The following is an 18,096-nucleotide window of genomic DNA, read 5'->3' on the forward strand; positions in this document are numbered from 1 at the left end:
ATGGCCTGCACTTCCTGAGTGTTTATACGGTAACCTCAGACCTGCAAAAGTTATCGCAAGAGTAATGATTTGAACTCAAATTCTGATCTTTCCTTCAGCCTAACCAAGTGTTTTTGTTACTATACCTAACCAGATATTAACCACAACATTCTTAGAAAAAAGCTCAAATTGTATCCCACATCTAACTGACTCAATGGCAACATTATACCTAATGGTGGATGGAGGTGTGAGGGCTCCTGACTTTTACACATCAGAAATAAAGGCTCCGAAATACACAACATACCCAGAAAGCCATCATTCACTTCATCATTTCACCACAGGCAAACTTTAGACAACAACGGACCTGCATAAATCTATTAACACCATCATCGGATTACTTTTGTGTATTCTGATGAAGCAACACTGGTATTAAATGTGGTGGCGCAATGATAAAGGTGAAGGCATCCACAGCACTCACTGTTGCAGAATACTCCGGAAACTATTATCATTGAACTAAAGATAATTACCCAGTGAAGACATATAACTTGGAAAATGGCAAACGGGGACACTTAAATCTCAGTAAGTTTGTTTGCAAGTAATAATAACTGGTTAAGTCCATTCAAGTAAAAATGGGTTTGAATGTATTTTTGAATGGACCACTTTTTCGAACAGAGTTGAACTTTGTCCAGTTGTTACTGGTTAAATCACAAAGTCTGTAGTTTCAGTTTTTATTTTTCTTAAAAAGAACAAAACGCTGGTGTTGGTACTTTTGTCTTTAAAAACATCACACTGCTCTTCACCTGTCATTGGACTTTAAAAACAGCCATTCCAGGTTAAATATATGATGTTGAATATCTCACATCTGTGTTGATGTCGGTGTTAAAGCAGCCATAAAACCTGCTCCTTGAGGTTTGACATTGTAAACTGAATTAGGACTCAAAGAGCATTTCAAAGTTGTACCAATCATTTCACGAAAGCATCCTCTTTATTTTTAGCTAATCAACGGTATTGCCCCATTCCCCCATAGACTCCCATTATGGCTGATTGCCTGATTGATGCCAGATTTGTGCTGATAACCTCCTCATAAAGCGACAGATCCTGTCCTTGACACATTTACACATAAACTGAGTCGTACAAAAGGAGCCCTCTCGGTTTAACACCACTGCGGTCTCATAGCAGGTGATGTAAAACAAACTGTTTCACAGAAGAATTGCATCCACAGAATAATAATGCTTTTACTGAATACACTGGTAGAGTCATAATGCCACCCTGATGTTTTTTCATAGTATTAGGACTTTTACCTGCATCATTTAAATGTATTTGAAGCAACTTAGTCCAACCCTGAACTATGTTCTCATGCTCAGTTTATTCATGGCATCTCAGCTGCCACACATAGGCGACAAGTTTAGCCTTCTTCTTAATCCTCCCTGACTCCTTCAGCTATTATTAATTATAAGTGAAATGTTTGTGATGAGATTATCAAGCTTGTAATGGGTGGCTTTTTATTTGTTGACCCACTGATGTTACTGTAAGGGAACTGCATCTTTGTGAGGCAACAAACAACCTTAACTTTATTCACAGATTTTCAAAGCACAGCCTGGAACCCTCTAAAATTGTATGTACTGTGAAATTTTAGGTCACTACAGAGTTTATACATTTTTCTTTTTTTTTTTTTTTATCTCCAGGCACCTGAAGAATGATCAAGGATGAAGGAATTGTGTGAAGGAAACTCAAAGCACTGGGAAGCATCGTGTTTACAGGAAATACATGGGGAATACAATACAATGAGGAAAAGCCCCAAAAGTTTAGTCAGTTAACTGTATTTGGGTTTCCATCCTGTCAGAAAGCTTCATGCTCTCTTTCAGGGTGTGTTTTATTTGATGAGTGATTCAGGGTTTGGGAGTTGGGATATTTCTCAGTGATATTTAAGCAAAAATTAATATAGTCTGTAGTGACATTGACCCTGTCCTGTTCAGCGCTTTGTTGTGAGACAGACTTGCGCACACAGCTCAACTGGAAAGGCTCCACTTCAGTGACACAGTACAAAAAGTTTATTTTCAGATAGTGTTAGAATTCTCAGCTACGAGATCTGTTCGGCACATGCATTACTGACATATTTCAGATATCTGCTAATTGAATTCCGTCAGGACTGGAACAAGAAACCGATATCGTTAAGGATCGGTCCAAGCTCCCGAGCATTCTTATTTGGATGCCATCAACAGCAACCTCCTCCTTTGACAAAGTGTTTCCAAGAAGTGGGAATCGAACACAATTCACAGATGACACGTTTGGAAATGTTGCACAGAACAGAAAAATACTACAGGAGATAAAATATTGTCTCAAAGAAATGATAGCATATGTGGGAGTGAATGGTAGAATAATAGTGCATGTGAGTTAGTTTAAATAAATACATCACTTTTTTATGTGGGGTATTGCGATAGAGTGCAGAAACAGAGCAAAAGTGTGTGAGGGTGTATGTGAAAAGACTGTTATTGTAATTGTATGCGTTTGTGGACAAAAATCTACAAGTGATGAAAGCAAGTAGTACTGAGGGAGAGTGTGACTGCTGCTGCTGTCATTCACGTGTACAATCACCCTCTTATATGTATTATCATAGAGTCTACAATGAGTACAGGTAAGAGTGTATATGGGGTAGTTTGTTATTGTACATGTAAGAGAGGGCATAGTAAGTGTGCAGGAGACTATAGCGTAGCATTATGTAACATCATGATTTATGACCTAAACGGCCTCTCATACCAATATTTCCTCCCACTTATCAAAACGACCAATAACGCATGTGGTCCGGGACAGAAGACACACAAACACGCCAAAACCACAAAAGCTTGAAATATAGCTTTGTCTATGTGGACCCGGAGGACTAAACCGTCTTCATTAGGTGACAGTCCCCACAGGACCACAGTGGCCATATATTCCTCACAGAGATTATCACTCTTTAGTGCCCCATAACCCGCTCTGCAATCCCACAACTCTTGCCTCGTATACAACGCTTTCACTATTGAGAGATCCAACAACAGTATCACTGTATAAATGCCACCACCTGACAACTTCCATTTTCATTGCGAGGTGATTGTAAGTCATTTGAAAACGAGCCCCCTCGGTAAATTCAGGGCCGAGGCACTTTCTTTCTCTCCCCGAGGCAAAAACATCAATAGCGGGGAGAGAGAAGCCAGGACAACCTATAGCACAGGACAGATCGATAGCGCAACAAACTCAGTAAAGATTGACTGGAGAGTTGCCTGGAAACGTCCCGCGTGAGATTTATGGCGGGAGGAGGACACGGGCCGGCAGGAGAAGCTAGGGGGACAAGACAGAGTGATGGGAATCAGAGGAATTGTCATCGTTTCCTCACCAACGTCTCACCAAGAGAATTTATCCATTTTAAATAGTGATGAGAAACATAAATAGGTGTGTGCGGCGTAAGCATGTGCGTAAGTTATAATGGACAGTTTACAACAAAATATATATTAAAAAAATATGGATTATGTTTCTTCTTTCCTGCGGTTGATTCATCTACATTGATCCAGTAGAGCAATACCTTCCCCTGAAGTGATTGTGTCGATTGACGTGGTGCTTTCAAGGTTTTTTTTTTGCTAAGATATTGTGTAAAAATAAGTGATAATACGTGATGGACCGACTGTCTGTGTTGGGGCTATCCTGTTAAAATGGCATTTAAAATACATCTGAAAAACTCAACAGTAATGTCTCTTTACAGAATTCGTGACCTGGTTACTCGAGATAATCAAGCAGTTACTTTTTTCTACCGAGCTACACCCACCAACCCCGTCACGGCACAGGAGGAAACCTGCATCCTCTCATAGACAAGAGACTCATGCTATAAAGATTAACAGCATCCTCCTCAGCTGAGCGTTAAGGTTAGCTCACTTAATTAGCTTAATGAGCTAGCCTAACAATTGGTAAGTATAGTTTGGCGCAAAGAAAGTAGTTTATACATGAAACTGCTCACAACAAGGTCTGTAGATTATCTCGCGTAACCATGATTTCTGTATAGAGACTGATTGGATTTTTATTTATTTTTTCGGTTCACCTCAAGATGAGCGCCATCTAGTGCCATTGTAATTTAAAGAAGGCAGATATCTCTATGGCTCACTGTCTCCAAAACCCGACAGCTCACATCAAAACAATCTAGATGGATAAATAGGAGGACAGGTAAGAGGAACAATATGTGTTTCTAATTTGGGGGAGGACTGCCCCTTTAATCTCTGCTGTGTTAATCTGAAAAGCATTCAATTTCGTTCCAGCATATTCTATTTATCTTCCATTTTCGCTTCACAAGATGAGACTGTACCATCGAGAAAACAGGCAAAGAAAACCTGCCGAAGCAGCCGGTATACATGTTTGACATTCCAATGAAAAAATTACTGAAACAGCAACAAGATGAAATGAGACGATATCAGGTTTCGTTGCTCCTCCTGTACCATATGTCACCCGGCTCCAGCGTGCTCAGACTGGTGCAGTGGTCTCCCATAGACTCAAGCTAATTGAATATCCTTATCTGGCTCTGAAGCCCACTTCTCTCTGGCGAATTGAAACAAAGGCCAGATGGAAAAGCTGTACATTTGTATTCATCCACAGACACACACATACCGACTGTACTTTACTGCACAGCACATAATCTTGTTTTCAGGTACCATAACTGGACCCACCACCGTACTGTACTACAGTCAAGAGCAGCTGTCTTTCATGCTCGTGTGTTACGTCTCATGATAAAAGTTCCGGGAATTGTGCTAACAGCCTCCAGCTGTAATTTTTTTTCTTTGGTTATGAAATTAAGTGCTACAGTTTTCTAATGCCCGCCGGGCCCTTTTGTGTAAATTGATTCTATTTTAAAAGGCCTTTTTTTTTTTCTCCAGTCTGACAGAAAAGAAGAGCAGAAACGAGTGACTGAAAATGGAGCTTCTCAAAGAAAGAGATGGGAGAGATTGAAGTCAGCATCGTTTCGTGAAAGGGTTAAAGAGAATACGGCAATCACAAAAGGAACAGTGCGCTGACCGTGATGGTGGCCCATTAAGGGGTTAACAGTCGGAGGGGCGCCGATAATGGAGGTTGGAGCAGCTGTATGGGAACTACAGCACGCGAAGAGCCACACACCAAAGAGAGAAAACGGAGTGAGGGCTCTCATGTCAGCATCGTGCCAACAAACCCGATAACGCTCAATAAATATAACATTCACGTATTGTTATGAAATCGATGTTTTTCCCTATGAAGCTCTCCAACAATACTGCATCACGTTCACACCCATTTGGTAGGCTATGTTCACCCTCTGTCACCCTCGCAAACACGACTGCCGATGCATAATTAAGCGCGTACTCTAACAGGAAGCCACTCTCGGAGAAGACGACAGTGGAGGGTTTCCTGAAGAAGAGGGTCTTCCACATGACTACAAGCTGCCATGGAGTTAATTTGACCTTTAACATCTGAAGACAAGGCCGCGGCACCCGCATGACAATGATATACTACAGCTATCCTCCCACTCACTCTTTCCGTAACACATAAACACCGGTACAGACCCACATGCAAATGTATACAAATACACGAAAAACGCATGCAGCAGAACAAACACACACACGCCAGGCACATTCCCCCCGCGGAGCAGATGTTTTTTCTGCTGCACGCATTTGCCTGGAGTCACCCTCAGCGGACCCTGAACACATCACACCGTTGCTGTATGTACATGATAGCTGTTTTATATTCTCCAGCAGGGTGATTTGAGGTAACGAAGGGGAGGGAGGGGGAAGCGCCTTCATTCAACTCATCTTCTGTTTCAATTTGTAAAGCTTGTGTGTTGGAGGAGAGCCACTCTGGCTGGCGGTACACACATATGCACGCGGCAATTCAGACGCGCATACACACAGAGGCCTCCTGATTAGAGGCCGGGCTAAAACTCTAATTCCCATAGAAACATCTTTTTGTTTGTATAAAGGTAAAGCATCACGTTTCTGTAAACAGCTGAAGGCAGAGCAGACCTGACTAGATCAGCCGAAGCTTTTTTGTTCATCGCTGAATATTTATCAGTGGCCAGAGGAGGCTGCGATTGAGTTTTACAGGGAACGGTTGTGTATCATGTGCTGTAAATTAAGTATTACGGCGGCTCAGGGGACTAGCAGTCAAACTGTGACCTGAGGGCCCAAAGACCTGATGAGATGGAGAAAGAAGAAAAATGCATATCCAATGAGAATGAACACAGCCAGTGCACACACACACACACACACACACACACACACAAAGCAAACACTCTCTGTATGGAATTTCACAATGGCAGGAGCAGCTTTCCAAACTTGCATTTTCAAGGGCAGGCTGCAAGTGGAGCGTTAGTCGATTGTGTGAGCAAAGTATGATGAAATCACACATCTCTCACATCTCGTTACTGCACCCTGCTCTCCAACCAAACGCTGTGTTTAACAAACATTCGAAAACAGCCAGCAGGCAATATTAAAATGACTCAATGAGCTCGCACGTCGGCTGGCAATATCATCAGAAATGTGGAAGCGGTGCGCACACACAGGCGGACACACGCACCTGCGCCTGTACCTTCGCATCACGGTACGTCTGAATCTCCCTGGCATTGTAATGAACGCCAAATATCTGCTTACAGCTGCATTACTCACACTCTCATACTCTTTTGTGTCGTGATCACGCCCTAACGCAGGGACAGCCTCAGATCAATAACCTAATTAGCCATAAAGCATATGCATTGTGGTGATACATTATATGCCTGGCATCCCTTGGCCAGCATCTCACAGGAATTACCATATAAATGAACTGCGGTCATTTATTAAGCAAAGAGCCGTGGTGGGGACTTGGCATGCTGACGGAGAAGTGAAGGGAAAAAAAAAAGTTACAACACACATTAGGAAGGGGAAACATCACGAGAGGTCCGACAGTCAGGTTACAAATTGCATTGACTGCTGGCAGAGCGAAAACATCTGCCATGCTGTGACTCTAGCACCGGAGTAAGTAAGCAGTGAGGCTCACGGCGACTAAGGAAAACCCCAACACGCTTTCTTTTTCCACTCTTTGTATTCAACTGGACTGCAAGTAATTCAATACACTTCTCCTTGTGCAGGCTCACTCAAATGAAACGCAAAGCGAATGAACTATATCAAGTGGAGCACTATTTGAGCCACTTACACCTAATATCAGTGTTTGTGTGGGCTGCCCTACAGTGTGTGTGTGTGTGTTTGTGCGCGCGCGGGTGAGTGTATGTGTGTGTGTGTGTGTGTGTGTGTGTGTGTGGGTATGTCTGCAACCCACCCACCCCCAACCCCACGCTGCATGTGTGTTAAAATGAATGGTTAATCCTAAAAGATAGTCTTGTGCTGCACATGAATCCTTGACCAACCCCCCCGAGAGAGAGAGAGAAGGCTACACAATAATACCAGGCTGATCTCTCCATAGCAACACACACATGGTAACACAAATCTATTTCAGAGCAGGAGCGCAGCGCAGCACTTAAACACAGCGCACAAAACTGAAAAAAAAAAAAAAAATAGGGAAAACAGCAATCAATTATTAAAAGAGCTTCATGTTCATACTTACTGCCTGTGTGTTGCCAACTGCAGCCGAAACTAAGAGGCTCCCACAGCTCACACCTGCCCCTCTCTCCGTACGATTGTTAGCCTTATCAGATCTGCAGCAGGGCCACTCCCTCGTCATATATACAGAGGATGTGAACTAGGATCGGCCCCTTGTCTGACATTTAATTTTTCCTCAGTGGGGTGTGTTTACTTAAAAGGTGTTGGCTGCCCTCGCAGGCTGGAGCGCAGGAGGCAGTGGAAACATGGACGCCTAATGAGAGAAAAACAAACGCGGGGCCGTGTAACAACAGCGGGGAGATGACCGATAGAGAAAGTTTAAATCAACGTAATGCTTCTCCTGGCATAAGCCCGCTGGTAAATCATAACACTGTAAGCAGATCTGTCGACATCAATTGTTCCGCGGCTCCGGCGCTCAACGTTACCTCAGCGTTATTATGGAGCCAACACAAACACACGACTGATAAGATAAACTACTTTCTTTAAAGGGAGCCGGCGGCCCAATTACCTCAGCATTTTCCTTAATTTAGACCGGAGGACGGCTGAGAAACAGGAGCGCTCTGGTAGGTTTCACTTAAAGTAAATGATCTAAGTTATGAGTGGAAGGGAAAACAAGACTTTAAATGGGCAGAAGCGGCGAAACTGGACACATTTAAAACAATTTCAGAAAGGAGTTAAGAAACGTCATGACAGGCACTTGTCAAAGCTTCCACACAGACAACCACCACTAAACACAACCCCACTAAATCCTCCAGTCAGCATCGAGGAGACACTAAGTTGGTTGCAAGTGCCACTTTGATATATGCCGTGTTGACCTTTCCCAGATCATATGGGGTGATTATACGCGTGTTGGGCTGCAGTTTGGCAGGATCTGCACAAAGGCTTTACTGTAATAGCTTTCCTCCTCTTTCAAGCCATCCATTCTGCAATGACACATATAACCTTATGTTCTCCAGAAAAGGTGGGCTGGTACTCGGCTGACACACACACACACACACAGCTATACAGCAGTGCAGCTTACAGGCCCTGTGCACCCGACAAACATGGGTGATGTGACAGCCGAGGAGAGAGACGGCACCAGGCTGGATATTTTTATTTCTTCTATTTTACTATTAACCCTTAACATGATTTATACATGAGACATTATTCTTAATCATCCTGCGGCATTAGACAAGCAGAGCTGAAATCATCTGAAGATTAACAGCCAACAATTTTGATTATAATCAAATTTAAAGGTGTGGTGTGTTGTTTCGGGGAAGACATTTTTTTATCAGAAGCTGAAGATCTTCATTGACTGATTTATTTTTACTTGTTATGCCTGAACAAACTAAATAAACTCTCTTTATTTTCATGACTGAATAAACTAAATAAACAAATTGACCTCAAAGGCCAACACAATTTCATACTGATTTACTTTGGTTATATGTGGCGGACCCTGCCACCTTTCTAGCTTCAATCAGTGTTCTGGGGACCTTATTTTCCTCTGAGAGAAGCTTGTTTACTCAGTTATGGGAAAAATATATATATATATCTTAAGTTTGACACAGTGCCCCTTAAAGTCTCTCTTCAAGCTGACCAAATGCTCTTCAATAGTTTCATTATTTGTTATTTTCCATCTTTGATAAGAATTTAAATGGCTTATTTGAGGGTGTTAGGGCCATTGAACAGACAAAACGTGCTATTTTAAGACATGAACTCATCGCCATTTCCACCATTTTCTGACATTTTACAAACCAGACGATCACTTCGTTTATAACAACGTCTTTTCAACAATGTGGAAATAGATTCGTTCAGGTTAAAACTTCTCAAATATGAGGATTTTCCACTTAAGCTGAATACATCGGGGATCAGAATTGCTAGTTTGACAGAATCCAAAAACTGCTCCCTTGGGATTTCCTCCAATTTATTTGACAATTAATGAAACCGTCAAAAGGAATCAGTTAATGGAAGAGTTTGACGTCTCAATCATCTCATCTCGCCCCACTTCAAGAAAGCAAGTCAGCTTATTTCCAAAAATGTCAAACTGTTTCTTGATTTTCATTTTTTTTTTTTTTTTTAAATGAACGTTAACTGATAATGTAAGGAGCTGTCTGCTGCATTGCTGAAATATCTAACAAAATATGAGTCTGTTTGTCACCGAGGATGCACCAGGAAGGACTCTCCAAGCCTACACTCACTACAGATCGCACATACCGTCCCAGCAGCGCACAGAAGTCACACACATGCAGTAAAAATATGAATCTGTTGGTGGATTTTTTTGCCTTATTCACTTTAAACTTCTCAGGTATGCTATTCTTTAAAAAACAAAACAAAAAAACCCCTGTTAACATCTGGTTGCTGATGGCACCAAACTTGCCAAACTGTCCAGAGATTAATCACAGGTTCCTGCCTCAACACGACGTCTGTGTATCCTCAGAATCAGCCCTGTTAAGCGAGAGCAAGTCCAGCAGTGTTTACGCACCAGCGTGTCCCTGCAGGAGATATCACCATAGCAGTAAGTGGCAGGCATTAGAGTACTTACACAGTCCATCACAATAGAAGCAGCAATGCACCTTTCAAAGCACAATGTTATTGAGGCCGGACACAATATCGTACTACCTGCCATCAGTCCAGTGGGCTGGCTATCAGGTTTCGGGGTGTGCTGCGGGATACTGTAATCGTATACACTTTATCAGGCTTGTTCTGTCACAAGTGTTTTGTTTAAGGGATTTCAAACGGGAGCCCGGTGGTACGGGGCCGGCCTCATTGAGGGCGAGTCAATACGATGTAACCGCGATCCCGCAAATATCCGTGAATAGACGAGCGTGTCTCGCCGTATCAAAATACTTGAGCGAGCGGAAAAGGTTTGATACTTAGGCAGAGTCTGTCATGGTAGAACTTGCAAGATTTTTTTTTTTTCCATGATTGAAACCAGGTTATGTAATAGTTAATAAATAAAATGTCTTGTTTACAGCGGAAATTACATAAAGCTGCGAGACAAAGCGGATCATTCTGATTCCGAACTGCCATTTTGAGATTTGGAGTTGTCGTGGAGATCTCAATTAGGGAATGACTTCTTCACATCGCTGCTTCCTGTCGGAGTATGTTCTGATCATGACTGGTATGAAAATGTATGTAGAAGAAAAAAAAAAAGAAAAAATTCTCCCAGTATCATAACCAGAGTGGATTTAAAATACATAAGAGTCCCACAGCTTGTTAACATCCCAGCTGCTTTAAACAGTAATGAGTATTCACTCGGACTATTTTTCGACGTACTAAAGACTCTTTGTAATGACGTTTTACACTATAATTAGTACAATGTGGGCTGTAATTCTCTACTATACAGTAATAATGGTGTCACAGCCTCCTTATATTCCTAACGGATAATGTTTCATAGAGGTAAAAGGAAGGATATCAGGGTTTTTTTTCATTCTTGGTTACTTTAATGGTCGTCCAAATAAAATCAAGCACATAACATTACCTTTAGGTGTTTGAACGTCAAGTGGAAGACCCCATAATGTCTGATCAATATTATGTATTCTCTACCTCCTGTCTTAGGTTTAGTTTCCCTGTGATTTTCACTTCAAACAGGATGGTGGCAACTTGCAAGAAGAAAGTTTTCCTTCCCCTTCAGTCATTTGGTCATTTTGGCGTTCTGCTGATGCTCCAAAATCGAGCCAAGTTCAGAACAGTCATGTCAAGGTGGTTCGATGTGCCACCTTTTGCTGTTGGTGCCAGCTCGGGCCCCTGAAAACAGCTGCAGCATTTTAAAAAGGGAGTCTGGTGCTCTTATTTAGATGCGGCACCCTCACCATCGTCGTCGGTGCCTCCTTTCCTTTTCCTTTTTTCTTTCTCTGTGATATTAAAAACTTTGAGGGCTCCTGCGTGGAGGAAATGCTGGGAGAGGGAAAACAAAAACAACGATGGGGGACCCGAATAATAAGCTGCACCACCGAAATGTGCATAAATCTAGTGGTGTGACTGTTAATTAGCCACGTTTCTTCAATTAGATTTCTCAGGGGAGACTAAAGCAGTCATTTTCCTCCTGTGAGATGTCGGGATCTCGAACAACAATGTGTTTTTTTTCTGGCTCACAATTTACTGCAAGATTTAAACTGTACCAAAACAATCGTTCCTGGACTAAGAGCTTTCGGCTCTCTCCTCTTTCTGACTAAATGTGGAGCCAATGTACATGACGATGATGTTCATTGCTATAAAAAGGCACTTTACCAGATCTTTTATTGCGAGGTCGGCCTGAAGTACGAGCATTTTATACTCTACAAATTTATAATAAGAAATAGATTTGACATAATTTTCTTCTTCGCCTCTCTTGTCTTGCTCTATTTTTTCTGCACATACACCCTGTCACCACTGCATTTTAACTCACATATCATCTCCTCGGAATGTTTCCGTGTTGATTCTTACATATTTCACCCAATCGGCAGGCCTTTCCTCCTGATTTCCCCACGATGTGTTCCTGTAACTCTATTATTCACGTTTTCTACCACATAGCAACTGTTGAGTGCAGCTCTCCATACCGCCGTGTAAAGTGAGTTTGGAAGTATGTTAAAGAGGCAGCAGCTGCTCTCTGTGACAGGTACAGGCCCGGTGTTATAAAGCATTGTGTCAGAGCGGTGTCTGGAAGCCACGGTATTAAAATTCCCCCGCTCGCAAGCCCCCTCTGCTCTGTGGAAACAACAACCGCTTTGTCTCTAATTCAGCTGCCTGCCGGGGAGCGTCATTTGAATATCTTCAGTGGGCTTCCCAAAACAACACCGCAACATGGAACAGGTGTGTGTGTGTGTGTGTCAGTGCGCGCGGGCGTGTGTGCCAGCCATCTTGTGTGTATGTGTGTGTGTGTGCGTGCGTGCGTTCGCGCGCGTGCCCGTGTAAGCAAACGAAACAAACACCAGGTTAGATAAGAAATGTCACGCGCTGGGTTACATGTGCGGTACTTTAGATCGGTGCGTCTTTTTTGGGGGGGAAGCTGCCTCATTCTGAATGACGCTTCAATAACCCTCCTTTTACATACACACACACACACACACACACACACACATATATATATATATATATATATATATATATATATATATATATATATATATACCACGCGCGTGCACACCGTACACAAATTCATATCAAAATCATATGACAGGCGTGGTCATTGAGTAAAAAAATATAAAGGCCAGTTTGTTTTTGTCATTGGAGGCTGATTAGATCTGATATCGCAGGAGAAAATGTGAGAAAATCTACCTTATGGAGGTCGATGCAGATCCTCTCCTCTCCTTTATGCGGGCTCTCTGGCCACAGGTGATAGCTCGAGCCGTAGTTGGGGCTGTCTTTGCTGCTGTTGCTCACAGTCGCAGACGAGTTCGCCGCGTATGCCTGTTGTGTTACCGGGGGGGTTACGCGGGAGTCGCGGCTGTGTGGCTCGCCTTGCGCGGAGATCCTCCCAGACTTATTGCGGTCTTGTTCACAGTGCTGCGGACGCTGGGGACAGAGCCCCAGTGCGCCTTGCTGCTGCTGCTGCTGCTGCCGCTGCTGCTGCTGCTGCTGCTCTTGCTGTTGCTGTTGCAGCAGTGGAGCCTGGTGAGTCCTACATAGCTCTCCTGAGCCGCTGGCGCAGTAGTTGATAGGCAAGCTGCTCCCCACCAGTAGCTGTTGCTGCGCTCGTAATTGTGGGATCTGTTGCTGCTGCTGCTGCTGCTGCTGCAGGTCCTGAGTCTGAGACTCGAATGCTCTCCTGTTAGCCTCGGTTGACTCACATACATTTAAAGAGCGCCCTTTCTGCGAGTTTGCACGGATTCCTTCAGGGGAGGGGTCCCTCTGTTGGAGTCTTAAATGACTGTGCTGCTGCTGCTGCTGCTGCTGCTGCAACAGCTGCCTGTGGTCTCGGTGCCCTCCTGCTCCTCCTCCTCCCCTGCAGCGTTCCACGATGCTCGTCTGTTGGTAATTATTGGCACTCCTTCGGAGACGATCCCCCCTTTTAGATTCCCGGGAAATCAGCAGAGAGGAGGAGGACGACGTTGGTGGCGGTGGTATAGGCGGCGGAAAAGGTGGGGAGGGCTGCGGTGGGAGAGGAACGACGGGATGGTGCTGATTTTGAGAAAGGCTCGCCTCCTGCTCGGAAAAACTGCAGTGGCAGCTCGGAAAAACAGGCTGCTTCTCCGACTGCGGCGGCGGCGGCGGCGGCGGCTGCTGCTGAGAGCCGGCCGGGGCCCAGGGATCCTGCTGCAGGTGCGCCGGCTGCCCGGCGCTGAGTTCACCGGCTCGGTGTGAAGGTCGCTGGGCGGTGTCGTAGCTCGCCAGAGGTAGAGGGTCGCCGCTGTGAACAGGTCTCCGAGAGGGCTGGCTCAGACACGGGAGCTCCTGGAGGCTCTGACGGTGAGCGGCGGTGGTCGAAGTGCGGTCTCGGTGGTGAGAAGAGGGCGGGGGCGGCAGGCTGAAAACAGGAGCGACTGGGTCTCGGCTCTGCTTGCTGCTTGCTTGCTTCTCGTCGGGGGTTTGGTGCTGATGGACAGCTCCCGCGTACCGATGCCGCATCCCCTTGATCGCCTCGTCTCGCTGTGGTTGCTCCTTTGCCGTGCAGAGCTCCGACACCCGTTCATTGCGATCAGTCCCAGCAGAATAGGACCGACTTGTATCATTGGTAGGTTTGACCAGGACCTGCCTTAAAACGTCACCGTACAGCCAAAACACCGCCTTCGACTGAATATCGGTCCATTGGCTGCTATGCGCACAGGTTGCAGCTGATCGATCACTCCTCAGCGCTGTTAGGATATTACAAGAAGCGGATTTTGGAAACGTGGACAGGTGTTTAAACCCAGCTCACATGGTCGATCATCTTTAATCCACTGTGGACCCGATAGATCGACTTTGTCAATGTTGCCATAACCACTACCCCGCATAATCAGAAATCACTTTTACTGCTACGTCACCCGAACAGATCCATACAGGCCTGTCAGGGATATATCCTGAACGTCACCATACTTTATGATCAACTCTGCATTACTGCCTCCCCTCTGTGAGTTAGACGTCCATAAAGCGGCCTCGTGATTCAACAACCACAAGAGCAGCAATAAACACACTCTGGGGTTCATTTGCCAGAACACATAGCCACTTGTTGGCCTCACAGAAAGGCACGGAACACACCGGGCCGCGAGCATTACCTCATGCCATACAGCCTGAGCCTCGCAGTCCGCTTTTTAATAATTTAGCAGAATATGCCTGGTTTTGTATTACCAGGCAGAAATATTTAGAATGGGAGCCTCATGCAGAGCCTGCTGCTGCTGCTGCTGCTGCTGCGTGTGTGTGTGTGTGTGCGCGCGTGTGTGTATGTGTGTGCGCGCGCGCTGTTGCATGCTCTCAGTGTATCATGGTTAAGGCTTCCCTGTCACAGCGGTGAGTGGAGTGGCCGGATGCAGACAGAGGGGCCGGGCGCAGACGGCGCTGTCCGCGGTGCTGTAGGACGCGCCTTAACTAAAATAGCCTCCGCCGCGGTGTCATGTGTCATTCATTTGCTGGGAGAGAACTTGGATTAAAGGATGATTTCCGGGTTTTTTTCTCCCCCAAAGTCTCTCTAGTAGCAGAATATGCTCACATGCAGTGAGAAAGTTATGATTGTGAATACTGCTCATGTAGGCACGACTGCATTGTAACAGACGGGAACAAAACCCACAGTCCTCCTTCTGTGTTTCGCCGGACAGTGTTTCCTTTCTGAAGAATAGTAACACAAAGAGGTCAAATCATAGGCTACTAAAAAAAAAAAAAAAAAAAAGACTTTAGAAACTACTTCTTTGATTGCTGAAGCCTCTAATTCTGTTGCCTCAGATGGACTTTCAGTCAGACCTCAGACCAGGTGGTTTCTTAAGTGAACTTTATGTTTGCATCAGCTTTTAGAAGGAAAAAACAGACTCACAAGGTTCTTCAAAAGGAAAACTAAAATAGCCTACATATAGTCGAATACAACAAGAATACATCAAGACAATCAGAGAAAAATACAAAACCACAGAAGCCAGTTCAAAAACGTTGAGAAAAAAGTCATAAGACTTCTAGTCTAGATCGGATCATTGAGCTCTGACTAATGAAAATTCTAACTTTTTGATGCGTCACATGTCCTGGTGCAGAATAAGGACTTAAAAATTAAAAATACACACTTTATTAGGCACATATGAACAAACTAACACAATCCAATACTTTGCCACAGAATCTTCTTTTATGACACCTGTAATCAGTGTTGTATCCAAAGTATCCAAAAGTCATAATGAGTAAAAGTAAAGACAACGGGTTACAATAGTAATTTGGTCAAAATTAAAGTCCTTGAGTAGAGGTCTTAAAGTAAAATACACATTATTGATCGATATTAGATCAGGTATTTATTTGTCAGAATCAGTGTTTTTATAAAAACACTCATTGGCTCTGATGCAGCCCGCAATCTGTAAAGTAATTAGTAACTAAAGTCATCAATTGAGTGTAATCGAGTAAAAGTACAATATTTGCCTACAAAATGTAGAGGAGTGGAATTATAAAGAAGCAGAAAACGGAAATACTCAAGTAAAGTATAAGTTAATCAAGAGTACTTGAGTAAATGTACTGTAAATATTACATTGCATCATTGACTATAATGGTTATTTAGTAATACTTTATAATAATCAACTATGATGTAAAAGGTTAATAAATGGTTTATCATTTACCATTTATTAATGATGGTTAAATCTAAAGTGTTGCCACGTTTTTACACTGTGAGGAGTTCATGAAATAAAATACATGTTGTACAGTTCAGGTCAGTGTGTTGTATTCAGAATGGTTCTCTAATATTCGGCTCCCCTCATGTAAGTAAATAGGAAAGACAAGAAAATCTCTGAATATAATGCAGTCCATCTTTGAGTATGAATTAGATAATACATGTATAATTAAATGTACACTTTTCAGACAATGTCAACAACAAACTGAACATCATAAACCTCATGAAGATAAACATCACAGTGTGGCAGAGCTCTTGTTGGTTGGATGAGATTGCACAGATGTACCTGATAGAGTTGCCGCAGAGCACATAACCACTGTGCCTGTGGTTTACATCTGTGGAGTGGATCTTTATCCCCTTCTCACCTTGTGTTTTTGACAATGTATTTTGAAAATATGTGAATTTAAAGCACATGCTTTAGAATACATGTTTGCATGGAACAAGAACTGCGGACGTCACTCGTCTCTTTGTCCATGTAAAGGCTCACCTCAAAACCACATCGGCATGTGGGTGTTGTATCGAGGTAGACTTTTCAATCCTTGTTCCTCCCACGATCCATAGGATTGGGTTAATATTTGAATATGTGAGCATAAACAACACAACTTTAGTGCAGGGGGGGAGAGGTTGAGGCTGAGCCAAAGAGACAGGAGAGGATGGAGATGGTGAGGCAGCCAACTTTCACATCATACATTAGCCATTCTTAATAAGTAATAATCCTTTCCTTAAAGCTGGTTCAGCCATTTGGAGTTTTGATGGGTCTAAAGACTGCAACGGTGGCACACTTTGCCTAACCACTGGAAGAAAGCTGAGGTACACTCTGTTTTATAGCCGCATGAAGTACTGCAGGAATCTGAAGTCGAGCTCCGGCCAGGGCCGCATTAGAAACCTGATCATTTTCATTAAGTAATTGGTCGCTGTGACCTGTGTGAGTTCCTTGGCAAGATGGAGTTTCATTTGCTAGTTTGGGAAGCAATGTTACTGCTTCCACATGAATAATTAAATCAAACTTTACAACTCCTGGACACACACAAACACTTGTTCACCAAGCAGCTATGAAAGCGGACATATTTTTTTCCCTATCGTGCTTCCCCCCCTTTCATACACCCACGACGGCACTAAAATATTTCACTCAAATAGCCGCTTTCTAGCAAAAGCTGCCACCCGAATTTAGTGCCTCTTGGATTTGTCCCATGCAGCCGTCAAACTTGGCCAGTCCAGCCATGTTAAAAAGCATATTGTGTGTCTCCGCCTTGTTGGCTCCTGGAGGGAGAAGCAGCGGAAGATGTGTGACACTAAAATGGCAGAGGAGGAAACACGGAGGAGGCCAATGGCTGCAGCACGTAACATAGGAAGTAGATAAGAAGCCTGTAATTACAGAGAAAGAGTAATCCAACCAGGGCGAAGCAGAGAGATGTGTAAGTATTCGTGTGTGTGTGAGATGGAGAGAGAGAAACTGATAGTGTGTGTGTGTGTGTGTGTGTGTGTGTGTGTGTGTGTGAGTGTGTGTGTGTGTGCGTGTGAGTGAGTGAGAGAGAGAGAGACAGCGAGAGAGAAACCGGACTGAGAGGGAGAGATATCTAAAAAGAGCAGGTGCGCCAACATAGAATGGATCAAAAGAGTTCAATTGAGAGGAAGAGTAAGACAGAAAATGTGTTGTACTGTTGAAGTGAACCAAAAACAATTACACGCACAGGTACAGAGATTAGCCTATTATCTGAACGCAGAACCCTCCATGCTGAGAGATAAGTCATGTGTGCTTTTATAAACACTACTCTTACCGGTGTTTGTGTGCCTCTTACTGTATATTGTGTCATGTTT

The 18,096-nt window shown here is 43.7% G+C and overlaps 1 protein-coding gene across 4 annotated transcripts in view; it reads right to left on the reverse strand.

Moving 5' to 3' along the window:
• The window catches only part of kcnn1a (potassium intermediate/small conductance calcium-activated channel, subfamily N, member 1a), a 59,757-nt gene extending 45,321 nt beyond the window's left edge, over positions 1 to 14,436 (reverse strand). For 2 of the 4 annotated variants that reach the window (XM_030402534.1, XM_030402531.1), the window contains exon 1: positions 12,789 to 14,432. In XM_030402534.1, the coding sequence (XP_030258394.1) occupies positions 12,789 to 14,078 (1,290 nt within the window). In that variant the 5' untranslated portion in view covers positions 14,079 to 14,432. Of the gene's footprint in view, positions 1 to 12,788 lie in introns of all 4 variants that reach the window. The other 2 variants (XM_030402533.1, XM_030402532.1) reach the window with 2 other exon arrangements.
• Between the last annotated feature and the right edge of the window lie 3,660 nt (positions 14,437 to 18,096).

Source organism: Sparus aurata, chromosome 21 (assembly GCF_900880675.1).
Source record: "Sparus aurata chromosome 21, fSpaAur1.1, whole genome shotgun sequence".
In the NCBI taxonomy this organism is placed as follows: Eukaryota; Metazoa; Chordata; class Actinopteri; order Spariformes; family Sparidae; genus Sparus; species Sparus aurata.